At 45.5% G+C, this 27,370-nt stretch overlaps 1 protein-coding gene across 1 annotated transcript in view; it reads left to right on the top strand.

Annotated features, from left to right (window-relative positions):
- The window catches only part of SLC5A1 (solute carrier family 5 member 1), a 279,347-nt gene that overhangs the window by 170,097 nt on the left and 81,880 nt on the right, over positions 1-27,370 (top strand). Inside the window, exons 7-8 of the mRNA XM_085634551.1 lie at positions 22,206-22,286; positions 23,463-23,683. Of these exons, the coding sequence (XP_085490677.1) occupies positions 22,206-22,286; positions 23,463-23,683 (302 nt within the window). The remainder of the gene's footprint in view (positions 1-22,205; positions 22,287-23,462; positions 23,684-27,370) is intronic.

Raw genomic sequence — 27,370 nt, 5'->3', positions numbered from 1 at the left:
ATCTGGTTAAGAAAATCACTACAGTGGGATGTAACATGGGTGGGGGTGAATCAGTTACTGATGCTAAAACTTTAACTAATAATTGTTTTGCCTGATTACCTTTGCCTTTCTTTACCCACTTTCTTACCTAACCTAGTGTAGAGTTTGCAGGAACTCTACTAGAGGCACCACAAAGTAGATGGCTACCAAGAGAGACACTGTTGTAAGCTGAGCCATGCATCCACTATTTTAATGATGATGAACAAGCAGACAACATTGATGTTTGCGCAGAGTCTAAAAACCCAGCTGGGATTAAGCTATATATATATATATATTCACTGAAAAAAACACAGGTTTCAGGGACGTTATAGTTCATTTGACATTTCACTCGTATAAAACTGGAGAAATTTGGCAGTTATAGTTAGTTGAGCTAACTATAATTCGCGCCCCCACAATGCACTGCTGATGATGTCACATATTACATCAGTCATTACATGGTCAGTGATAGGGAAACATCGTTAACATCGCAGTCAGTACACTGCGATGCTGTTACATCGCGGTCGTTACAACGAACGCGATGTAACCACGCGATGCCATTACAACGCAAGCCTTTACATCGACTTGCGCTAGATGGCGTGCTAACATTACAAATAGTGTAGTTTACTATCCCAACACCGTCCCTACTGTTAAGTGGACTGGAGTTGGAATAGTAAATTACGCTTTTCTAACGTTAGCACGCCATCTAGCGCAAGTCGATGTAGAGACTTCCGTTGTAATGGCATAGCGTAGAAACATCGCAGTCATTGTAACGACCGCAATGTAACTGCACGCGTTGTAATGACTCGCGTTGTTACGTCATACATCCTCAGTGATATGATGACATCATCCAGTGACTGTGTGTTTCTGAAACATTTAAGTATGTTTTATATATACATATGTATATATATGTGCTTGTGTTCAGAGGGAAAGTACCATTAAGGTAAAAAATATCGGAGGACTTCCAGTTAAATTGTGAACAACAAACACAATGCACTATGAGACTTGTAGTAGGCAAAATTCAGTCATGTGACCTACCTTTGAAAAAGTGCTCCCTAGCACACCTGCGTGTTATCTAATTCCATCTGTGAGCAAGGCAGAGAGCCGAAACGTTAGAATTTGGAATGTGGTGCTGCTGTACCTGAAAAATAAACTTCATCTGCAGTATTGGGCCTCACTTTTTGTGCTATAGTTTTGTAAGGATGGGCTGCTCCGTGCCCATTGCGTGAGGCCACTCTGTAGGGTCTTGGGCACCAGAACGGGGGACTTTGTGTGTATATTAATGGAGGATCCTGATCCACTCGCGCTCCCAACCTACTAAGGAGAAGCTAATTAGCAAAAAGGACGGCGCGAGGAAGAGATTCAGGCAGGATGATTTCCTGCCATGATCGTGCTGCGAGATGGTGTATACTTTCAAGTCTGCATTAAAAGAAGTACACTGTTCCAACTCACCTGACTGAGCCAAGGATTTCCCACAACACCATCAGTGCTTGTGTTCAGAGGGAAAGTACCATTAAGGTAAAAAATATCGGAGGACTTCCAGTTAAATTGTGAACAACAAACACAATGCACTAAGGGACTTGTAGTAGGCAAAATTCAGTCACGTGACCTAGCACACCTACGTGTTATCTAATTCCATCTGTGAGCAAGGCAGAGAGCCGGAACGTTAGAATATGGAATGTGGTGCTGCTGTACCTGAAAAATGTACGTCATCTGCAGTATTGGGCCTCACTTTTTGTGCTACAGATTTGTAAGGATGGGCTGCTCCGTGCCCATTGCATGAGGCCGCTCTGTAGGGTCTTGGGCTCCAGAACGGGGGACTTTGTGTGTATATATTCATATAAAATATATATTAACGGAACTCACTGGAGCATAATATTGCGCTGACTACAGGTACCATCATGCCACTTTAAAGCACACCTGTGAATATGCAACGCATGCGTTATAAAGTACCTCGGCAGCATTGTCCATTTTCAGCGCCAGTTCCTCTGATGAAGGGGCCTGAAGGCCTTGAAACGCGTCAGGAACAGAGAATAAAATTACTGTGGACTGAGCAAGCAAGATATTGTTTTATTAATGGTGTCTGCCATCCTGCTGAGTGTGAGTTCTTACAACGGGGCAACTTTTGATGGAATATATATATATAGATATATATATATATATTCACTGAAAAAACCATAGGTTTCATGCACGTTATAGTTGGGAATTGGCATTTAAAAAACCTTAGAAATTCACTGAAAAAAACATAGGTTTCAGGGGTGTTATAGTTAGCTGGACATTTCCCTCGTACAAAACCCTAGAAATTCCCCCATTATAGTTAGTTCAGCTAACTATAACTCGCACGCCCCCGCAATGCACTGCTGATGACGTCACATATTACATCACTCATGACATGGTCAGTGACATCACTGATGACATCACTGATGACATCTCAAATGACATCACTGATTACATCACTCATGACGTCATCCAGTGAGTCTGTGTTTCTGTAGAGTTTTAATATGTTTAATATATATAGGGAAAGACCTATGGAAGAATGAGTGGGTGTATAAGTGTGTGAATGGATGATTTTCTAGGTGTGTGACTGACTATATAAGTGAGTCATTAAATGTATCTTACTGCAGACTAGTGACTAAACTGTGTGAATGTCTGTATCTGTCTGTCTATTGGTGTGTAAGTGGCTGCATGGTTTTGGGAATAACCATATGAGTGTCTATATGGGTTATTGATTGCTTGTCTGAGTATCTGTATGGGTGCCTGAGTGTTTGTGTGGGTAGGGTGTGTGTGACTCTTGTGAGTGGGTGATTCTATGGGTGCATGGTTTTAAGAGTGCATCTGTGATGGGTGTGTTAGTGATTGAATGTATATCTCAGTGGTACATGCGTGAGTAACTACATATGTGAAAGGCAGGGTATATGTGTGTAAGAGTATATAACTGGGTATATGTAAGAGTGTGTGATTGTGAGAGTGGCTGTATGGATGAGTGTGTGCGTGTATCAGTAATTGTATGAGCGTAAGAATGTGGTAGTATTTTTATGAATACGTGAACTTGTGTGTGTATAACTGTATAGGTGAGTAAATTGGAGTGTGATTAATTATTTGCATGATTGGCTAGGTATGTGAGTATGTCTATGGATAATTGGCGGTGTCTGAGTGTCTATATAGGTGTATAAATGCATACGATACGCCTGTACTGAGTGACTGTAAGTATGAGTGACTCTACAGGTGAGTGAGTGGAGGTGTGTGCAGATCCAAGAGTCAATGAGTGTGTATGTAGTTATTGGTATTGGAGTATCTATGGTTTTGAGAATGGCCGTCTGAAATTTTAAGTCGGTGTATCAAAGGTTATATTAGGGTGTAAGAAGATGCACTAATTTATTACATGGATGATGTCATCAGTGATGTCATCAGTGATGTCATTTGGGATGTCATCAGTGATGTCATCAGTGATGTCACTGACCATGTCATGAGTGATGTAATATGTGACGTCATCAGCAGTGCATTGCGGGGCGCGTGAGTTATAGTTAGCCGAACTAACTATAACGGGGGAATTTCTAGGGTTTTGTACGAGGGAAATGTCCAGCTAACTATAACACCCCTGAAACCTATGGTTTTTTCAGTGAATTTCTAAGGTTTTTTAAATGCCAATTCCTAGCTATAACGTGCATGAAACCTATGGTTTTTTCAGTAAATTTCAAAGGTTTTTTAAATGCTAATTCCTATCTATAATTTATCTCTAAAGCTATGATGTTTAATGATTTTCATTGAATTTCAAAAATTTTCAATTTCAGTGTGTCAATTCCTTTAATTATGTTTTTTTAAAATACTTTTTTATCACCTTTTTGAAACTTATCTTTTCAATTAATTCTTTTAAAAATTAAAAAATATTTGTTTTTATTGGGTTTAAAAAAAAAAATTGTTAATGTTTTAAAATATAGTTTTCTACTTTTTAAAATATTTTTTAAACTATATTTTCAAAACTTTATTTTTTATTTATATTTTTCCATTTTTTGGGGATCCGAGCACCCAACGCACTAGGAACCGCGCACCCTGCGCGCATTTCACCATTTAAAAAAAAATTGTTAATGTTTTAAAATATAGTTTTATATTTTTTAAAATATTTTTTAAACTATACTTCCAAAACGTAATTTTTTATTTATTTTTCTCAATTTTTTTGGGATCCGCGCACCCAACACGTTAGGAACCGCGCACCCTGCGCGCATTTCGCCGTTTAAAAAAACAAACAATAAGGGGGCCCCAGGGGGTCGTTCTGGGACCCCGTAAGCAAAACTAGAGGGTCAAAGTATTTCTACCCTGCCCCCTTTATATGTTTTAAACACTTATTCTCCTTACTTTTTCAGCCTCGCTTCTACCGAGGCACAAAATGGCTGCCAACTGTTCCTGGTTTCGAATGTAGACAGACACTTGACAGCCAATTAGCATTCAGCGCGTGATCGGGAGGGTGCACGCTCGGTTCGGGGAGGGTGCGCTTAGGATGCGCTTAGGGTGCGCGGATCCTCCGAGGCCATAGATATATCTATCTTTTTTACTCTAATTTTCTCAGAAACTACTGAACGGATTTACACCATTTATGCAAAAGGCACAAGTCTGAACTGAGGACTACCTCTTTGCCAAATTTGGTGTAATTCTGTTCAGCAGTTCGGGCTGTAGCTGCGTCAACAGGTCCTTTGGGAAATTGTATGGGGAAAACGCGTTTTGGGACCCCCCTTTTTTCTCAGCCCCTGCTTGACGAATCACCACAAAACTTTCAGGATAGGAGTGGACCGGAGCTGGCCAAAAGTTTGGAACATTTCACGAAGATTCATCAACCGGCGCCAGACTTATTGGGAATAGAATGTTGCGGATTTCCTATGGAAAGTAGGTCCTAACTATAACTACCTACTGGCGACCGCCAGTAGGTAATATATATATATATACACGCCAAGGTGTATTTACGAATGAGTGGGTGTTTAAGTGACTGAATCGCTGCTTTAGTAGGTGCGTGACTGCCTGTATAAGTGAGTGAATAAAAGTGTCTTACTGAATGCTTGGATGAGTGACTAATCTGTGTGAATGTCTGTATCAATCTGTTAGTTGGTGAGTAAATGGCAGAATGGGTTGGTGAGTAGCTACATGAGTGTCTATATGGGTTAATGATTGGTGGTGTGTGTATAACTAAATAACGAGTAAATGGCAGTGTGACTGATTCTTTTGGTGACTGACTAGGTGGGTGAGTGGTGGTGTGTGAGTATCTATATAGGTTTATGAGTCCATATGTCAGTGGCTATATTGATAAATGTGACTGCGTGTATGAGTGAATGGGTGAGTGGATGTGTGTGTAGACCTATGAATCAGTGAGTGAGTGCGTACTAATTGGAATTGGTGTGTCTATGGGTTCGAGAATGGTAGTTTGTATTTTAGAGTAGGTGTATGAAAGGTTATATTAGGGTGTGAGGAGGTGCATCAGATATTAAGTGGATGATGTCACCAGTGATGTCATCAGTGATGTCATTTGAAATGTCATTAGTGATGTCATCAGTGATGTCACTGACCATGTCATGAGTGATGTAATATGTGATGTCATTAGGCAGTGCATTGCGGGTGAGCGAGTTATAGTTAGCTCAACTATCTATAACAGCCGAATTTCTCTGGGTTTTGCACGAGTAAAATGTCCAACTAACTATAACGTCCCTGAAACCTGTGTTTTTTTCAGTGAATTTCTAACTATAATGTAATAGTTGCATTTGCAGAGTGGTTCAGAAAGGGGTCTGGGCCTCCGACAAGCGCTCAGGAATTCCACTGCATAAGACTTACAGGAGGTACCAGGAGGGCTACTTGGCCCCCAAAGTCCCTCAGGAGTAAAGTGGACTTCATCCCCCAACCAGTACTGTACCAGGAGGTGCGTTTGCATAGTGGTGGAGAAAAGTGAGCGTGGCCTCTGAAGACCTCTTAGCAATCCCACTGTGTGGGACTTACTGGAGATAACAGGGGGGTAGTTGGCCGCCAAGGACAAACTTGGAGGCCAACTACCCCTCCTATTACCTCCAGTAAGTCCCACACAGCAGGATTGCTAATTTCTCATAGCAGGCCATGCCCCCTTTTCCCACCACTCCGCAAACGCGCTCCCAGGGGCACTCTTGGATGGAGATTAAAGTCCCCTTTTTCACTGCTGGGGTTCCTTAGGGGCCAACTAGCCTACCCGATACCTCCAGTATGCCCCAGATAGGTGGTTTGCTGACAGGTGGATCCAGGCCACGCCCCCTTTCTCTACCACTCTGCAAACGTGCCTCCTGGTGCGCTTTTGGGTGGGGGATGAAGTCTCCTTGCCTCCTGAGGGTTCCTGGGGGCCAACTGGCCCTTCTGTTATCTCTAGTAAGCCACACACAGCTGGATTGCTGAGACTGGCCCGAGGTCACCCCCCCTTTTCACACCACTATGCAAACGCGCCTCCTGGCGCACTGCTGCTCGGAGGATGAAGTCCAAGAGGACCTCATCGCCCCACCAGGAGTGCGCCAAGAGGCGCGTTTGCAAAGTGGTGTAAAAAGGGGCATGGCCTAGGACCACCTCTCAGCATTCCCACTGTGTGGGATTTACTGGAGGTACCTAGTGGGCTAGTTGGCTCCTAAGGACCCTTAGGATTCAAGGAGACTCAATCCCCCAACCCAGAACGTGCCAGTTGCGTTTGCAGAGTGGTTCAGGTAGGGGGCGGGGCCTCCAGCGAGATGCCATCTTTTCTTTTGTTCTTTTTTTGTGAGAAGGGGTGCTTTGTGGTCTCCCTTCTGTTACTATTTTTTGGGCCCTGGGGACCCCATCCCTCAGGGCCTGAGCCATTAATTTACATTTATATTTAAACCGGGAAGGGGGCTGCGCGGCCCCCTCTCGATGGTGATTTCGGTCCTGGGTACCCCATCCCCCAGGGCATTGCCACGTATTTTTCTTTTTTTCTTTTAAGGGAGCGGGGCCACACAGCCCCCCTCCTGAGGCCAATATTGGCTCCAGGGACCCGATCTCCTGGGGCATTGCCTTGTTAAATTTATACGGGAGGGGGGCCGCGTGGCCCCCCCTTCCCTGGGCCACGTTTGGCCCCAGGGACCCCATCCTGCGGGAGCCAGCATTGCTTTTGGACAAGGGGAGCTGCTGACATGCAACTCTCTTTGCCCAAAGCAATTTTGCTTTGCTTCATGGAAGCAAGAGCAGGTTTCTTGCTCTCGCTTCCATGAAGCAAAGCAGTGCTTGCTATGACAGGGTGGGAGCCGTGCTCCCGCCCTGCCATAGCAAACTGCAATGTCCCAGGCATGGGCACCCCGAGACATTGCTGGAGCTGGCCCTGAGGGGTGGTGGTCCCCCGTGCCATTAAGGGCTCCTGGAGGGGGGCCGCGCGGCCCCCCTCCCATCATGATTGAAGCCCCTGGGAGGTGGTGGTCCCCGGGGACCCGCAACAGACCCCTGTATTTAAATAAAGTGTGCCCCGGGGAGGTGGCATCCCCGCGGCTTGGGGGGCCCACAAGGCCCTCCACCCTACCTAAATAAAAAAGCCTCAGGGAGGTGGCAGTCCTCAGGGGTTGGGGGGGCCCGCGAGGCCCCACAACCTAATTGAATAAAAACCCTGGGGAGGTGATGGTCCCCTGGGCTGCGGGTGGGCCGCGTGCTGCTGCTCATAATTAGTACAGCCCTGGGGAGGTAGCGGTCGCCAGGGCTGCAAGGGCCCGCGCGCCCCCCACATATATTTGCCACAGTGCCCTGGGACCTGGCCCACCTGTGGGCTTAATAAAACAAAATGTTTTAATAAGCCGAAATGTTTTTAACTAAAATGCCTTTTTGGGCCCTGGGGGTCCCAGCGGGATGCCCTGACCAGTCCTAGGGGGTCAGGTTGTTTCTACTCCACCCCCTTTTCTTTTTTTTTTTTTTAGGTTTCCTACCTTTTTGCTTGTGACTTCCGAGTCACAAGATGGCTGCCAACACTTCCTGGTTTGAAGTGTTGGCAGCCAATCAGAAACAAGCTCGTGATTGGGAGGGTTCAGACAATCAGATCTCACAATTCTCAAATATCGATATCTGTAAATCTTAAAATTTCTCAAAACTGCTGAACAGATTTTCACCATTTAAAAAAAAGCATGCTTTCTGGACCAAAAAAGCTACCTTTTTGCCAATTTTGGTGTAATTCCGTTCAGCAGTTCGGGCAGTAGCCATGTCTAAAGTTTCCTATTGAAAACACATTTTGGGACCCCCCTTTTTTTCTCGGGCCCTGCGTCACGAATCACCCCGAAACTTTCAAGACAGGAGCTAACCGTAGTGCCCCATAAGTTTTGAAGATTTCGCGAAGATTCGTCAACCGGTGCCAAAGATATTGGCAAAAGAAAAAATGCTTTTTGAATAGAAACAAGGTGCTAACTATAACTACCTACTGGCGACAGCCAGTAGGTAATATATATCTATATATGCGGTATATAGCAATATGCGGCACAGCAAATATGGTAATTAGAACTTGAACATAATTCCTGGGCCCACTGTGGGTGAATTGAATTTATTAAAAATGCCTTTTTAAAATTGAAAGTACACGCAGTAGCTACTAAAGGTGAACACTAATTCCTAAAGGACCACAAGTCCCAGCATGCAGGCCCACTAGGGGTAGATCAAAAGCATGCTAATTGGAACCACTTGCGAGACTTTCTAAAGCGACCTCGTACGAAGAGGCGGCAGCCTCGAAACGCGTCAGGTCTAATGGAAGGATGACCGTGGTATTTTGTTACAAATTCCCACTTTTAAAAAATAAACCAAACTGGTTCTATTTGCTGTGAGTGCATTCCTGAAAGCTTTCGGGCCATATTTAAACATCTATATATATCTCTATATATCTATATATATATGCTTTGTGTGGTCAACCCCTAAAATATTATGGTGGAGGCTCGTTTGACAATATCTAATCTAGTAACTCCTCATGGGGAAGGGTACAAGGACAAAGCAGGAGGCAGGCTACTCTTAATGTTAATATACCATATGGGGAACTTTCTTAAGGATACCCCTCATGGAAGACTCAAGCAGGACAAACCCACAAGGACGGATATGGTCTGCATTGAAAAGTGCCAAGAGGCCAAGCAGTTGGCATACATGTGTTGTATAATACTGAGTAATATAACAGAACACAGTGGAACCCCATAGGAAAATATGCATTATTAAAATAATTCCAACATCAGCCTCTCCCCCTAAGTGTGGAGACAGGGATATCTGGAAAAGTGTGACGTAGTTGAGGCTAAATTTGGGATAATGGATCTGGGGGAAATGAGATAAGACTCCTTGAGGAGGCATTGAATTAGAGGTGGGCGCGTTACCCATCAGCAGAAAAGAAGGAAACTGAGTTGGAAGCTACGCTGCTTTGCTAAACGATAAGGGTGGAAAACTCTGTATTAATATTAGCAAAGGCGATAGTAGAGGAAAAATTAATCGGGCTGGAGTGCGGCTATGAATGAACATGGGTTATAAAGTGTTACACAAATACTATCTAGAATTCAGTTAGGTGAAATATGGCTGAATTCTGTAAAAAATTACTGAAATAAAATATCAGGGTAGAAGGAATCCAGCATGGATGGACGACTCTGAAGAATACATGTCCCCTTTGTGCGTACAGACAAATCTGATGTGGTTACCAATGAAACTTCTTAAATTCTTCCCTCCTCCTAAACTCAGGAGTAAACCCATCCAGTGGCTTGTAGGTAAGTATCTGTTCTGCTTGGGTTTTCGGATCAGATAGAACTCGCTCATCAGAGCCTCACTAACCCAGCCAGAACGTTACCCCCTCCCTAGAACCTATTTACAATCCTACAACCACATATATCTATCACCTAAGGACAGGGGATTCCTACTATGCATACCAAGATCTCACAATCGGTGGCCTCGCGATCCCATACGGATCCAGACCTCTCTGCCCATACGACAGTATCACAAGTGGCGGCCTCACGGTCCCATACGAACCCAGACCTCTCTGCCCATACGACAGTATCAGAAGTGGCGGCCTCGCGGTCCCATACGAACCCAGACCTCTCTGCCCATACGACAGTATCAGCACAATCGGCGGCCTCGCGATCCCCTACGAATCCAGACCTCTCTGCCCTTACGACAGTATCACAAGTGGCGGCCTCGCGGTCCCATACGAACCCAGACCTCTCTGCCCATACGACAGTATCACAAGTGGCGGCCTCGCGGTCCCATACGAACCCAGACCTCTCTACCCAGACGGCAGTCTCAGCACAATTGGCGGCCTCGCGATCCCCTACGAATCCAGACCTGTCTGCCCTTACGACAGTATCACAAGTGGCGGCCTCGCGGTCCCATACGAACCCAGACCTCTCTGCCCATACGACAGTATCACAAGTGGCGGCCTCGCGGTCCCATACGAACCCAGACCTCTCTACCCAGACGGCAGTCTCAGCACAATTGGCGGCCTCGCGATCCCCTACGAATCCAGACCTCTCTACCTAGACGGCAGTCTCATACGACAGTTCATCCTATGATCACCATACCATACAAAAAGGGAATCAGTCTCACTATTCATCAGATCACACAAGGATTGCCAGTTCGGGCATAGCCTGTTCTCAGGTTTGAGGGGCTCCTCTTTCCCTTATTCAGTTACCACTTACCTGATCAGGGTTAACATCTGTTCATGTAGCCGCAGCTGACTAGAAGAATAGGCTACCCTCTTATACAAGAACACACAGCATATGTTGGTTCACTACAAACTGGATACTTTATTACTCATTGCACATACAATCACATAACATTACGATATAACACATAACCTGCAAAGAAAAGTGAAAGATTAAGTTGTACACTCTAATAAGAAAGGGTCGACATCACCTTAGTAGTATGTAGCCTGCACTCAGTGGTCATCTAGGCTCCCTTCTCGTCTGTGCCTCGGCTCGCCTGGAATCACCCTTCTCCGAGTCACTGGGACCTCTTCCTTATCGGCTACTCTCTCCTCTCTGGTTATTCTGTTAGGAAAGCATCTATCTCTCAGTTCTTCTCCGCCCTCAAGATGGCGTCTGTCTTCCCTGGAATAAGTAGTAGCTTTACTGCTAACGGCTAGATGCCGCCTACGGACTGAACATGTAACTGCCTCAGACTTTCACTAATATAGAGGTGCATTTCCTCATGGAAAATTCCGGCCCGTAACCTGCCGCCCACCAAATTCTTGTACCTCCCCGTACCAAGAACACGTTCCCAGCCGGCCGGCCTGATGTAGTGTCTTCGGCATGAAGAAAAATACAATCCTTCGATAAGGGCCGGCCTGAACCGGTTCTCTCCAAGCGAATAACACCTCATAACTAAAACACCACATTTGACCTAGAAGAATCTCAAGCTGCCGGAGCAGAAAGAAAGATGGAGTCTCTCCCGTTTGAGGCCTACCAGGCCTGCATTCAGCACGGCTCTATGAAATACCCTCACTACAGGACAGGTTATCCCTAATACTAACGAATCTATCCCCTAGGCTATATGTGCAAGCCCTGATCTATGGGGAAGAGCACAGAATCATGTCGAAGTGCCTAGTAAATAGGCTCCATCCACTACTCTAACCCTTAGGCTTGAATGGTAAGAGACTGAAGTCACATTCAATCACCTGTTAATACAAGAAGACCGGGAAAATCGAGCAGAACATTTCACCCTTGACTTCAGTCTATTATACATTCATTAAACAGAACTAACATCTGTGGAAGAATAATATGAAACAAGACTAATTGATCTATGTCTAGTACCAGGTGTGCAGAATTGAAGTAATGAAGGAATACACTGAATAAAGCAACAGATAGAAATCAAAATGCCGATAGCAATCAGAATACCTCCTAATATTTGACGTAACATATGCAAATCAGGTAACCAATTAAAGAGCCAGTCAAACCAGCCCTGGTCTATGTGTTTTCTAACTTCTTCTGTCAAGTCATGTAATTTGTCAATGTGAACCTGAATGGATTTTGTATGATCCGACAGGTTAAAACAACAAAGACCCTCAAAATCAGAGCCGCTCGATTTTGTAAGATAACCCTTCGTTCACCCTGGGCGTCTAATAGAATGTCAGACAGGATTGTAGAAGTATTATTGATGGATTTTACCATCCAGCAGGCCATTTTCCCAATAGATTTGGCATTATAAACTGCCAAAGCAGGAACACCAACAATTGAAACAGCCAGGCAAAGGTATTCAGACTTGGAATATAAATGCAAAGATGAGTCACAATCCTCCTGTAACCTCACTGTATCTCGGATCACACGAGAGTTGGCATTCGGATGTGAGGAAAACATGAGTAGGCTCAGTCTAGTAATGGCACAAGGGCCTCCAGAAATATTTGCGGGGATATATGGCCAGGAAGTATTACCACATGAGAAAAGCCATCCGGCAGGTAGTAACATCGTGCGATAGTGACTGGGGGTAACTACCATACTCTTACAAGTCATGTTGTTCTGAACAGAAGTACATGTTTTCGGTGTCCTTTGAAAGCACAAAGTTCGTTCATGAGCGGTGAATGAGGTGGCACCTTTCAATTTTAAACGCATACATTCAGAAATCGCACTAGGATCACAAGTAAGGAAAAAACATAAATCGCCTTGTCTGATATTATAGGTAACTATTTGGGACTGGACAGGCGGTATCGGGTCTGACAGTACAGTACACAAGGGGCAATACTCATGGGCAGCGAAATCGCCCAGAAGAACATTGGGACGAGCATTTGTTATATTAAAAATATGAGTCAGGGTCTCCAATGAAGCAGGGACAGCAACCAAACAGGTTGCTAATATATCAGTTACCGATCTCATCGGTGTCAAGCAGAAATGAGGGGTCTTCGTCACTTGCTTGGCCAATGTAACCCAAAAGTTTGGCGACGAATCCCACGCAGCGAAGGAACGCGACACTCGGGTTTTCAACTCATCCCGGGTTGATGGGATCCCTCCTCTCTCGTCGCACCAGCCCGAAAACAGTCCGACGCCGACACATCCTGCAGCAACAGTCCAAAGAATGATCTGAAAGAGAATCAAATACAGGCATTATTCATTCTCGTAAATAACATTTGTCAGCCGGGACTGCTTCCCAGCTATCTTTCCCTGGTCTCATAACTAAAATGGTGTTATCTTGACCGGTTGCAATGACCTCTGCTTGTTCAGGGGGATTCTTAGGCGACTGCACCCAAACTCTGGCCCCAGGATTATCTGTAGAGCCAAAACCTTTCTGGCCTCGTACAGTTAGCAACGTTGGGGCAGTGCCTTTTACCATCTCACCACTGAACACAGGCATTATTAGCAATTGAGCCACTCGGTCAGTTTTATGTATCAGTAAGTCAACCTCACTACTATTCAGCAGGAGCACCTTAATCTCTCCCTGATAATCACTATCAATGATTCCTCCAAGCACCTGAATGCCTTTTACAGCCAGCCCCGATCTAGGGGCAATTAATCCGAAATTTCCAGGTGGTATCTGAACACCAACACCTGTCTCAATGATGACTCGATCTTTACTTTTTATAATGGTGTCATCCATGGCATGCAAGTCTAAACCTGCCGACCCTGGGGTCGCTCTGCATGGAGCCAAAGCTCCGGGAGTAATCTCCCAGTACATCACAGTCTCTCTGATCTCGTTAGGTTTAGCATCAACATTCGGAGGAAACAAACGCATAAGTGGGGATTCAGCATTTAGAAAAGGACGGTTATTCAAAATCAATAGCGCTTGAGGCAAAAAATCTCGCCAATTCTTATACTTGTCATCTGTTAATTTGCGAAGTTGGTCTTTTAGCAGGCCATTCAACCTCTCCACAAGACCCGAGGCCTGTGGATAATATGGTATATGAAATACCCATTCAATATTGTTTTCCACACAGAATTCCTGTACCAATCTTCCACGAAAATGGGATGCATTATCAGATTGAATTTGGAATGGCACACCATAATACATCATAATCAATTCCAATGTTTTAATAGTATTCAATTGGGTAGCTTGCTTACAGGGAAGGGCCACCAACAGGCCACTGTATGTATCAACAATGGTGCAAACATATTGACAATTCCTACTCATAGGAAGTGGACCAATGTAATCAATCTGCCAAATTTGAGCGGGCAATTTCCCGCGATGTAAATGACCTTTAACAATTTGGGGCACTTTGCGCTGCCTGATATACTGACAAATGGGACAATGTAGAATAACATTTTTAATTAAATCTAGGGGAATATAAATTCCTCGATCAGCAGCCCACCTGCTAGTGGCTTTCTCTCCAAAGTGTCCTGCTTTCTGGTGGGCCCATTTCGCCAATCCCGTAATATCAGAATCTTGCGTGTCCACCACTGCCTCAGCAATTTTAGATTTCTCATCTGCAATATTATGAAAGAATTTGTCAAGAGAGTCTATCGGGGTATGAGCATCCACATGGAAGATTGTAACAGTACTCTGTGGGAGCATTTCCCAAATCTCCTGCCATAATTCTTTTCCCCACAATTCCTTGGAATGGATTTTCCAACTATGGGAATGCCAAGTCGGTAACCAAACTGCCAGTCCATTGGCAGTAGACCAAGAATCAGTAAAAATATGACATGTGCCAGGTAACTCTTGTTTCAGAACTTGATAAACAGCATAGAGTTCAGCAAATTGACTGCTCTTACCCTCACCAGTTGTACTCAGCAATTTTTGTGTGATCGGATTATAGGACACTGCCTTCCAATGCCGTTTCGTCCCTATGAACCTTGCTGAACCATCCGTAAACCAGACATGGTTTCTGTCCTCTGCAGACAAATCATCAAAAGGTTTACCCCACTTAACAGGAGACTCCTGTACTAAGGGTACGGAACATTCACTCTCAGTTTCAGTTGATGGCGCCCGTGCCACCTGCTCATGCAAAGATGCAACTCCTTTTTGTCCCACACGTGCCCTGTCTTGTATATACCATTTCCATTTAATCACACTCGCCTCTTGAGCGTGTCCAATTCGGTGAGTTTTCGGCGAACTCATAACCCACTGCATGATAGGAATTTCAGGTCGCAAAACTATATCATGTCCCAAAGTCAATTGCTCGGTATCCACCAGAGCCCAATAACATGCAAGTAGCTGTTTCTCAAAAGGTGTATAACGCTCACCAGCATCAGGTAACTTTTTGGTCCAGAAACCTAACGGTACTCTACTCTTACCTTGTTTCTGCCACAAACTCCAATTTGCATAAAGGCCTTGTACAGACACATTCAAATCCACATCACCATCACATACAGGCCATAAATCCAGAGCATGCTGAATTGCTTCTTTTGCCAGACTGAACGCATCTTGCTGTGGTTTACCCCATTCAAATGCATTCTTTTTACGAGTGACCTGGTACAAAGGGGCCAATATTTGACTCAAATGAGGAATATGCTGGCGCCAAAATCCAAACAAACCAATGAAGCTTTGGGCTTCTTTCCTATTTCTCGGAACTGCAAAATCAAGAATTTTCTGTTTAACCTGAGGAATCACTTCTCGGTGCCCTTCATGCCAATTAATACCCAAAAATTTCACAGCCTGGGATGGACCTTGTAATTTATCCGGGTTGATTTCCCAACCTTTCTCACGCAAGCACTCAATGACTCTATCCAATTGGGTCTGAACTTCTTCTTGTGATTCACCTTGGATCAAAATATCATCAATATAGTGACATATCTGAATTTGTGGATGAACTGGTACCTCAGCCAGATGCTCTGCCACCAGTTGGTGACATATCGTAGGACTATGCACATAGCCCTGAGGAAGACTTCTAAACGTCATCTGACGCCCGTTCCACGTAAAACTGAATTGTTCCTGACACTCAGGGGCAATCGGAATCGAAAAGAAAGCATTAGCAATATCAATGGAGGCATACCATGTACCTGGATGTTTCTGGATTCTTTCAATTAGGGTAATAACATCCGGTACTGCAACAGTCAAAGAGGGTGTGTGTCTATTCAATTCTCGATAATCAACAGTCATGCGCCAAGAATTATCACTCTTGCGTACAGGCCAAACAGGATTATTCCAAGCAGAAGTAACTGGGGTTATAACTCCTGCATCCACCAACTCCTGAATAGTGGTACTAATCTCTTCATGACCACCTGGAATACGATACTGCTTCTGACGAACCACTTTTGTCGCCTGAGGAACTTTTATGGGGGGCATTCTTAAACGACCAACCCGTACAGGCCTGGACGATATATAATGTTTAGTTCCAAATTGGTAACATCCATCATCTAAGTGCAAAGTCATTCCTTTCAAAATATCAATTCCAATTATGAATTCTAAGAGTGGCACCACTAATACAGAGTATTCTTTTCTAGGAATTCTACCTATTCTCATTTCAAGTAAGGTTTGAACTGCGGGAGTTTCCTTTCCACCTAATCCGGTAATTGTAAAAAGCTGACCTTTAAACTTCTTTGATTTTCCATGAATAAGAGTGGCCTCCGCTCCTGTATCTACCAATGCTCGGGCCCTTTGGATATTACGATGTCTCCAATAAATATCAATATCTACATAGGGTCTATTATCTCTGTGAGCCCATCTGTGTACTGGAGCTTGACCTATTTCCTAGTCCTTTTTATTGTGTTCTGTGTACCAGGATAAATCAGGATAAAGACTCTCACGGTTCCTAGGTATCGATACCTCCTGTTCATATCCATCTCCATTACGAAATGGATTACTGTTCCCTGCATTGTACTGCGGGTTTCGATCGGCCAATATGTGTCGATCCTCTCTCCTTCTCAACTCAGGGGATTGATCCCTATCATCTCTACGTCTGCTGTTAACATAATCATCTCTCCCTCTCTCTCTTTCCCCCTCTCTCTCCCTGTCTCTCTCACGACGGGGGGACAAATCACGCGCATAACGGCGATCATCACGACGATCAGAGCGCCCACGGCGGTCGTCATCACCGCTACCGTCAGAAAAACCACGATCACACTCAGTTGTCCGAACACGCCGGGCACCCTCCTTTCGATCCAAGCCACGTTTGCAAAACATTTCCCACAAACGAGAAGTAGTATCACCATCAATGTCCTCCTTACGCACACCATCAGCCAGAAGAGCAAGAAACATATCACGTCTAGTAAATTTATTTTCACCAGGAGTACGAGTGTCAGGCCGGGACTGTCGTTCAGGTTTAAACCACTCACCCAACTCACCGAGTTGGCGTACCGATTCCAGCACCACAGATAACATGTTACCAGTCTGATTAATCAATAAAGTCATCATGACCTGCTTATAAGCAACAGGGGAAGAACGAATAATACGATTCCGCACAGAAGATGTCAAGAAAGCATCAAGCAACCGGTCAGCAGTATTCAGAAAAATTGCCGTTTTCATCACCTCCTCTTTGAGACGTTGCGCAGCATCGCGCAAAGTATACCACGGTTTGTCATTCACAGGCCAGTCAGACTCAGTAGGATATTTTTGATTACAACCCTCAGTCGCCAATTGAAGCAAAGAAATTTGACCACCACCATTAAAGTTACGAAAATGATCCTGTACAGTAGAATCCGAACTCAAGGAGCAAAACTTCAAACAATCGCCAGCATCCAACATAATGCCAGCAGCGCCCAGTTCATAAAGGCGCACCATCCATGTGAGCAAGGGCTCACCAACTCGCTGCCGAAATCGCTGCAAAATATCACTAATTTCTTGTTGAGTAAAATCCTCCAAAGAGTCTAAAGCAATACCATTCGGAGCACCGGGAGCCTGCTGCACCTTCCGTCGAAAAACTGGATGCGCCGAGACCGCGGGATGAGCATCACAAGGAGCTCGACCAGTACACGTAGAGGAACAATCAGTGGAAGAAGCATCGACCCCGCTCGAAGGACGAGCGCAATCACGGGGTGCACCATCAGAGGCGCAAGAAGCAGATTTACAAGCACGGCCGGAGCGAGAGGATTTGCGCTTGGCAGACTCCTCACCCGAGGAAGGAGAATCACTCGAGTTCCAGATATTACCATCCCATTCATCAGGATTCCAATCCAGTCCAGCTTTCGCCACGACCAGACGCACCTTCCGCGTCAAAACTCGACCACGCCGATTTTTGTATTTATAACGAGCAATTCGCACAGCCGCTCTCTCGGCAATAGTTTGGTACGTCTCAAGTTTGTCAGCAAGCAACTTATTTTGACACCACAACAAAGTATGAGCATTCTGAATTTCAACAAAGTTCGCTTCCAAATCCTTATGCAAGTTCTACAATTTCAACAACCTCTCATGGAGAATCCTGTACGCAGACAGAACAATCCAACCTCTGCGCCCTAAAACGGGAAGCTCATCACCCTTGGATACCGGCGCCTTCTGTAAGCAAGTAATCACATTAGCCGGCTCCGCCAGCTCCAAAAAAGAATTCCAATTCTCACTCAAACCAGTAGAATCAGCCCACTCACGGGCTAAGGCTTCATAAGGCGATGAATCCCAGCCGGGAATATCAACGGGCAACTTAAAAGTAGATTTCAACTTTCTAGAAAACATCTTTGAAAAGAAAGAAAAAGAGAAAAAGAAAAAAGAAGAAAGAGAAAAGAAAACTACACGCAGGTATATACAAATAATATAGAAACAAAACCACGCACACGCCGAAGACAAACACAATACAACCACAACGCACACAGGTTTCGTAAACGGTTCATGACGCCAAATGTTCTGCTTGGGTTTTCGGATCAGATAGAACTCGCTCATCAGAGCCTCACTAACCCAGCCAGAACGTTACCCCTCCCTAGAACCTATTTACAATCCTACAACCACATATATCTATCACCTAAGGACAGGGGATTCCTACTATGCATACCAAGATCTCACAATCGGTGGCCTCGCGATCCCATACGGATCCAGACCTCTCTGCCCATACGACAGTATCACAAGTGGCGGCCTCGCGGTCCCATACGAACCCAGACCTCTCTGCTCATACGACAGTATCAGAAGTGGCGGCCTCGTGGTCCCATACGAACCCAGACCTCTCTGCCCATACGACAGTATCAGCACAATCGGCGGCCTCGCGATCCCCTACGAATCCAGACCTCTCTGCCCTTACGACAGTATCACAAGTGGCGGCCTCGCGGTCCCATACGAACCCAGACCTCTCTGCCCATAAGACAGTATCACAAGTGGCGGCCTCGCGGTCCCATACGAACCCAGACCTCTCTACCCAGACGGCAGTCTCAGCACAATCGGCGGCCTCGCGATCCCCTACGAATCCAGACCTCTCTGCCCTTACGACAGTATCACAAGTGGCGGCCTCGCGGTCCCATACGAACCCAGACCTCTCTGCCCATACGACAGTATCACAAGTGGCGGCCTCGCGGTCCCATACGAACCCAGACCTCTCTACCCAGACGGCAGTCTCAGCACAATTGGCGGCCTCGCGATCCCCTACGAATCCAGACCTCTCTGCCCTTACGACAGTATCACAAGTGGCGGCCTCGCGGTCCCATACGAACCCAGACCTCTCTGCCCATACGACAGTATCACAAGTGGCGGCCTCGCGGTCCCATACGAACCCAGACCTCTCTACCCAGACGGCAGTCTCAGCACAATTGGCGGCCTCGCGATCCCCTACGAATCCAGACCTCTCTACCTAGACGGCAGTCTTATACGACAGTTCATCCTATGATCACCATACCATACAAAAAGGGAATCAGTCTCACTATTCATCAGATCACACAAGGATTGCCAGTTCGGGCATAGCCTGTTCTCAGGTTTGAGGGGCTCCTCTTTCCCTTATTCAGTTACCACTTACCTGATCAGGGTTAACATCTGTTCATGTAGCCGCAGCTGACTAGAAGAATAGGCTACCCTCTTATACAAGAACACACAGCATATGTTGGTTCACTACAAACTGGATACTTTATTACTCATTGCACATACAATCACATAACATTACGATATAACACATAACCTGCAAAGAAAAGTGAAAGATTAAGTTGTACACTCTAATAAGAAAGGGTCGACATCACCTTAGTAGTATGTAGCCTGCACTCAGTGGTCATCTAGGCTCCCTTCTCGTCTGTGCCTCGGCTCGCCTGGAATCACCCTTCTCCGAGTCACTGGGACCTCTTCCTTATCGGCTACTCTCTCCTCTCTGGTTATTCTGTTAGGAAAGCATCTATCTCTCAGTTCTTCTCCGCCCTCAAGATGGCGTCTGTCTTCCCTGGAATAAGTAGTAGCTTTACTGCTAACGGCTAGATGCCGCCTACGGACTGAACATGGAACTGCCTCAGACTTTCACTAATATAGAGGTGCATTTCCTCATGGAAAATTCCGGCCCGTAACCTGCCGCCCACCAAATTCTTGTACCTCCCCGTACCAAGGACACGTTCCCAGCCGGCCGGCCTGATGTAGTGTCTTCGGCATGAAGAAAAATACAATCCTTCGATAAGGGCCGGCCTGAACCGGTTCTCTCCAAGCGAATAACACCTCATAACTAAAACACCACATTTGACCTAGAAGAATCTCAAGCTGCCGGAGCAGAAAGAAAGATGGAGTCTCTCCCGTTTGAGGCCTACCAGGCCTGCATTCAGCACGGCTCTATGAAATACCCTCACTACAGGACAGGTTATCCCTAATACTAACGAATCTATCCCCTAGGCTATATGTGCAAGCCCTGATCTATGGGGAAGAGCACAGAATCATGTCGAAGTGCCTAGTAAATAGGCTCCATCCACTACTCTAACCCTTAGGCTTGAATGGTAAGAGACTGAAGTCACATTCAATCACCTGTTAATACAAGAAGACCGGGAAAATCGAGCAGAACAGTATCACAGATTGTTGATGGCGGGGGCATTGGAAGGGCTATCAGGAGAAGAATATGGTTGATATTGGCCTTGAGTACCATTTTTGAGGAAGGATCACGTTGAAACCAGTTTTGAGGAAACACTAGATCCCCCTAATGACTCCGTACTGAGGTTTGTGGTCGGTGGAGTATCATGGAACAGCATTCATACCACTGCAGTATTCAGCACTTGGCGTACGAGTCCAGGGCAGCATCACCGCTATGGGGAATTTTAAGTGACAACATCTGAGTGCCACGTAACTTCCAGTCAAGGGTGTGCTGAACAGCCATTGGTAATCTTAAATACTCAAACGTTGACCTGTGGTTACTGACCCGAGGGGACATTTCTGTCTCGTTGGGTCACACATATTTTTTTGTTTGTTAAATTGAGCAAGTACGCTTTAGAAACTGGACAAGACTTTTGACCATATAACCATTGTAGAACATTAAATAGGGTATCAAACTGCAAACCCATTGACCCGTACCCCGCCATCACGAAAGAATGCCTTGAACATAAAGAAAAGAAATATATTGGTGTTTTCAGATGCAATATCTTGCCAGTTAGCTGAAGCAAAGGTTCTAATTTGAGGTGGAATGTTGTGTTCCTGCACATCGGCTCCTCCAAGCTGTCATGTGTCCCTTAATAGTGTGCCCAGAATGAGACAGCATGCAGCAGGTCAAGATTCAAGTAGGAGGCAAGTGATTCAGGACAGGCTCCGAAAGAGAGCAAACCTGTTAGCACTGTAACGTGCAAAACCTATGTCAGTGTGATTTATGAGCAGGTCAGTGCTACTGGAATGCAAGGGCACCATCTAGTGGCAGTGCCAAATTACTACAAAAGGCCTAGCACAAAAAATACTATTTTGCCTAGAGAGATAAAAATCCTTGCACTGTTGCACACTTTGCCAGTGTTTTGTGATTTACTTTGTAACATGGTGGAAATAAATGGTTACTGAATTCGTTTTCAGATAAATTGTTTACATGGGAGCTATGGAGACAAAACAATGAACATAGGATATTATTCTTCATTACTGTCTGGTCAGTACATTTCCATAGCCCCTGCACCACTGAAGGATCACAAGAGGACTGACTCTGAAAGGGCAGTAGTGCTTGACCAGTTGTATTTATACCTGATCGCCGACCGACTCAGCCTCTCTGGCTCTCTAGTCTTTTAAAACACCAGCTTGCGGGAATGGTTGCCAATTTCCACGTAGGCCACTCCTCTTCTGTGCCTAGCCGTAATTCCATTTGTATGCACTTTCCATGCATGCTTGCACCCTGCCTGAGGAAGAGGCCATTCTGAGGATGTAGGGGATTTAAGGCATCCAGAAGGGGGGGGGGGGGTGGAAAGAAGCAGGAGGCTGAGGAGAAGGCTCAGATGATCAGTCAGATCAAGATGGCCCCTAATGACTTTGTCTTTTTTCGTTTTTAGGGGGACTTGCAGCGGTGATATATACGGATACTCTACAGACAATCATCATGCTGGTGGGATCCTTCATCCTCATGGGATTTGGTGAGTAGAGGCAGAAAATGCCTAGGGGAAGGTCATGCAAACAACTGTGTAGAGATCAGTACTAGTGTCAACTTCGAAAAGGGAACGACCGCAACAGAATTTACTGCATTCAACATAAAAGGTGCCTTTCGAGGGTTTGCAGTGCAAAGGAAACATTCTCTATTGATTGGTTTAAGAGCAGCCACCACCATGTGGAGTCCTGGATTAAGTCACATTACTTGAATCCCAGGTTGGGTCACAGGGTCTCGATCCCTAAGTAGCGTCATTGCTTGGATCTCTCAGTTGTATTTCAGGGCCTTGATTCCTGACCTGAGACCCAGGACCACAAGCCATGGCTGGATCACAGTACCTGAACCCCTGGGCTGGGTTCTGTGTGCTGTGTCCCTGTATTTGGTGACCAGAAGTTGATCTCTGGGCTGGATCCTATAGCTTAAGCCCAGGGTTGGTTCACAACGTCTGGATCCTTGAGCTGGGTCTCATGGCCTTGATCCCTGGGCTTGGTCGCATGGCTTGGATCTCTAGGCTGGGTCTCATGGATTTGATCCCAGGGATGGGGGCCATCACCTGGATCCCAGGGATCTAGTCCTTGACTGGTTTACAGGGCCTCTATCTGTGGGCTAATGGCTTTAGGTCCTGGGCGGTGTCACCAGTCTGCATCCCCGGGCTCTATCGTTGGACCTGAATCTATGAGTTAGTTTACAAGGGATAGATCCCTTGTCTGTGTTACTTGCCCTGCACCCTGCATTAGAACACAGAGCCCGAAACCCAGGGCAGGAACACACGGCTTGGATTCTTGGGCTGCGTCATAGGTCCTGCATCCCTGGGCTGGAGCGCATGTTTTAAATCAGTGGGTTGGGTGAAAAGGTCTGAATCCATCAGCTGTGTGGTTGGTCCGGATCCCAGGGCTGGGTTTCATGGCCTGAATGCCTTCGCTCCCTTGGCCACATGGCTTGGACCCTGAGATGGAGCATGAGGTCAGAATCCCACACTGGTACGTCACAGGACCTGGTTCCCTGGGTTGGGTCAAAGTGGTAGGGCCGGGACCCTGAGCTGGGTCACATAGGTATCTCTACACTGACTTACACAGTTGATTCTCATGTTTCATCCAGACTAACCAAAACCACTGACCAAAACCACTGACCAAAACGCATTCTTTTGTTCTGATGTATTTTTCAGCATTTGCCAAAGTGGGCGGATATGAGGCCTTCGTGGAAGCATATATGAAAGCCATTCCCAAAAATGTAACTGACGGCGCCATAACAGTCGACCCAAAATGCTACACGCCACGGGCGGACTCTTTCCATATCTTCCGAGACCCCCTTAATGGAGACATGCCATGGCCTGGAGTCATCTTTGGCTTGTCCATCTTGGCACTGTGGTACTGGTGCACTGATCAGGTAATGCACGTCAGGCGTTGCTAGTGGGGGAGAATAAACCAAGAGTCAAAAAATCATTCTTTGGGCATGTGAGAGTCAAAAAATTGTACGTTGGTTGGAGGGGTCTGAAAACTTTATTGTGGGTGGAGAAGAGTCAAAAACAGTACCATGTTTGGTAGAGAGGCAAAAACAGTACCATTGGTAAAAGAGAGTCAAAAAACTGTGCAGCAGGGAGAAGGGTGTCAAAGCCAGTACCACAAGTGAGGGAGTGCAAATGAATAACAGGAGAAGGAAAGAGTGTCAAAACCAGTGTTGAGAGCTAGTGGCGCGGAGGTGAAGAAAAACACTGTGTTGAGGGTGTGGAGGAGAAGGGAGTGGAAGAGAGTAAAACAACAGTACACGGGAGGAAGATAATCAAAACACAATGGTCCCCGGTGGGAAGGAGAGCAAAGAACAGAACACAGGAGGAGAGTCAAAAAAATACAGTGTTGTGGCAGTGATGCTGAGGAGAGTCAAAGACAGTGTTGAAGCCTGGGTTGTCACTAAACTGTGCTGCAGGAGTGAAGAGCAGGATGGCCCAAACACTACTAGTGTAGAGTCAAATGCAGTGCTGTGAGACTGAAGAAGAGGAGAGTCAAAAAGTCATGGAGGGAGTTGAGTAGAGTTGAAGCATTGATTGGAGTGAAGTGTGAGAGAGTCAAAATGAGTGTAGGCAAATAGTCTGTGTCAGATGGACAGACAGCCCTAAAAGAACTTGCCACAGCAAGGAAAACAGTGTTAGAAGAGGCAGCAGCAGCTGGGAAAACTGCTGAGTAGGGGGTATACCAGCCCAATCAGATGAAGAAGGTCTGTAACAGCTTACCTAACTGTGCTGATGTGGGCTGCTACCAGCAGTCCTCAGTAATGGAGGGGTCTGTAAAAGCTTTAGGGTCTGCCTGGCCTACAGCGTAGTTTGCCAGTGCCTGATTGGCTGGTCTGACTGGTCAGTGTGTGGGCCAGTTTTGTGGAAGTATGTGTAATGCGCCAGGTTTTTGGCTGTGTCTGGACTTCTGTTATGGACATCTTTCATAATGACTATAATGCAGCAGCAGGGGGCACTGTGCAGGTGACAGAAGGTTGCACTATGCACTCATAGCAGCTTGCACCGAGTGTCTCCTGGTATATAGATGGAACTGCATCATGTCATACTGGGTCTCCTGTGGTAGACAATGAAGTTCAAATTTGAAAGTACATCGACTTCCACCTCATGTTTCCCCTATGTTTGCCACTCTCACTAATCCCTGCCCCTAAGTGCACAGGCACTGAATGCACCAATGAATGCCCATTACCCAATTCCACCTGAAATGCTAACAGGAGCTAACTGGCTTGAAGTATATGGGAGGGGCCACTGGGCACATGCGCTGTGATCGCCTGCCTGTGCAGTGGGAAAAAAGCCAAAGGTTTGAGAGGAGAGGTCCTTACTACCTGGCAGGTTCTGTCATCCAGTGCTGAATAGGGGAGCCTTGCACAGTGGTGGTTGAATTGCTGCACGGGGGATGCCGTTTGATATGCATCGATATATGCATACAATTTTATTGCCCTGAAAAAGCCTTTGTAAGGTGAAACAGGTTTGTGCGCTGTCTGAGAACCATAATAAAGAAACAACTACAATTACAACAAAGAGTTAGGAGTTATGTCTAGTGCTGATTGTCAATGCACATAAGAGTATTTGCTGCCTCTCTAATTTGTAAAAAAAATACATTGATATGCATTTTCTTTGAGACAAAGTGTTTAAATGTTTTGGAAAAGGTACCCTCTAATGTTTGGGGGAATATAAATATTCTTCAGCTGTTTATCAACCATTTTCTTAGCTTCACCATTGCAATAGTAGTAATATAGCAATAGTGGACTCTAGTGTATAGTATAGTGAACTCTATAACAAATAGCTATCCCAACTCTGAAGAGTCCAGAGTCCTCCTGCTCATCTCCTGTTGGGCCTGAAACAATACAACCATATCAATCCACCACTGACTGGCTCACTGTAAGGGAAAGAACACATTTCAAATATCTCTGCCTTTAAAGTCTTGCATGGTTGTGCTCCAAATCACCTGTCAAAGCAGTTTGCCACCTAAATTCCCACAACATGTCTAATGTTTTCCAGTCTTAACTTACTGTTCACCCCTCCGACTTATTCCAAGAAATTCAGAGGACTGTTCTTTCATGTGCTAGGGTCACCTCTGTGAAGCTGTCCACCACTGTCTCTACAGATGGAATCTGACTTTGTCACTGTTAGGAGATTGCTAAAAAACCATTGGTCCAAGCAGACTTTAGGCTACTCTTTCCCATGCCTGCCTAGAGTCTCCTTCATTCCTCGAGCATGCAGGTCAGATTCCCAAAATGGGTTTCTCCCACTTCATCTAACAGATTCTCCACTAACTCTCCACTAAATCTCTATCCAATCTCCACCAGAGTATAGGGTTGATGGAGTCCTTGAGTTGATAATACCGCTCCCAGAGATGTTTATTTACTAGCCAGTAGGGCTTCCATTTTCAATCTTCTTTGTAGATGATCCAAGGAACTGTTTGGCTACCGCAGGGTTTTTTGCTGTGCTTTACCAAAAACAAAAAACATAGGAAGGAGGTAAACTAAAACAGCCCTGTAATGTGATGCCAGCCCAGTGAGACAGCACCTTGGGGTTGATGGTGCTGCATGTGGCTGAGGGGTCCAATACAATCAAGACGTAGGGCGTGGATTTGTCCTATTTATAGAGTAGCTCCTACTTGATATTTAGCAGTGTTGACAGTCTATTCCTGAGGGGTATGACCATGAATGAAAGTCACTGAGAAGGTCATTAGTTTCCAGGTGGAAACATGACTACTGTTCCAAGTGTCAAGGATAAGCTTCAGATAGGTTAGTAGTTTGAAGGATTGTCTGAGTTTGCCAAAGGTTTCTTTACAATTGGGGCGATGATGGTGTTTTTAAGGTCTTGATCCCAAAGAAAGGAAGGCAAGAAACTTGTCACATAATTCAGTTGGGGGTACCAGAAGGCCTGTCATTAGACTATGGGTTACCATCTCCTTTTGGGGATTAAAATGGGGTTTTGTTTGAACAATCTGCCTCAGGCTTGAATGTATTCCTATTATCTCTGGTGCAAGCTTGTCTGTAGTTCCTAGAGTCTGCTCTACAAGTGGTTTGATGAGCTAGTAGCTTGGACCTAATCCAGTTTATTGGTCTTCATGGGCTTCGTCTTGCAGGTGGACAAGGGGCAAGGGTACCTAATGCACAGAAAACATTTTTACTAGAATGTTTTAAGGAGCCTCCAGGTGGAATCAGAGGAGACCAGAAGCAGTTCTGTGAAATCAGAAAGTTAGCATTTACACACAACAGGAAAATTGGAAATGCCACACTGGGCGCTCTCCCAAATGCCCCTAATAGAAATCCACGATCAGGGAAGGTGAGATATATGACAACCATATCACTGCCTGCAGCGCTATGCTGATAATGCTTTGGCCCACTGCCAGACAGCCCTAGGCCAAGCTCACACCCACTTCTACTTCTTAACATTTTTGGTTGTTGACTGCAGAACAGGTAGCCTACCCATAGGATGGATACAAGGCTTGGGAGGTCTTTAATGGCAAGACAAACTATGTCACAAGAGCCTGAAACAGCAAGACAAACAGTGCTGGTTTGATTGGATAGCTCTCGGCTGGCACATTACCACAAGGCGCC

Source organism: Triturus cristatus, chromosome 11, assembly GCF_964204655.1.
Source record: "Triturus cristatus chromosome 11, aTriCri1.1, whole genome shotgun sequence".
NCBI lineage: Eukaryota > Metazoa > Chordata > Amphibia > Caudata > Salamandridae > Triturus > Triturus cristatus.
Note: the sequence above shows the minus strand (reverse complement) of the source record. Positions and strands in the feature narration are given on the sequence as shown.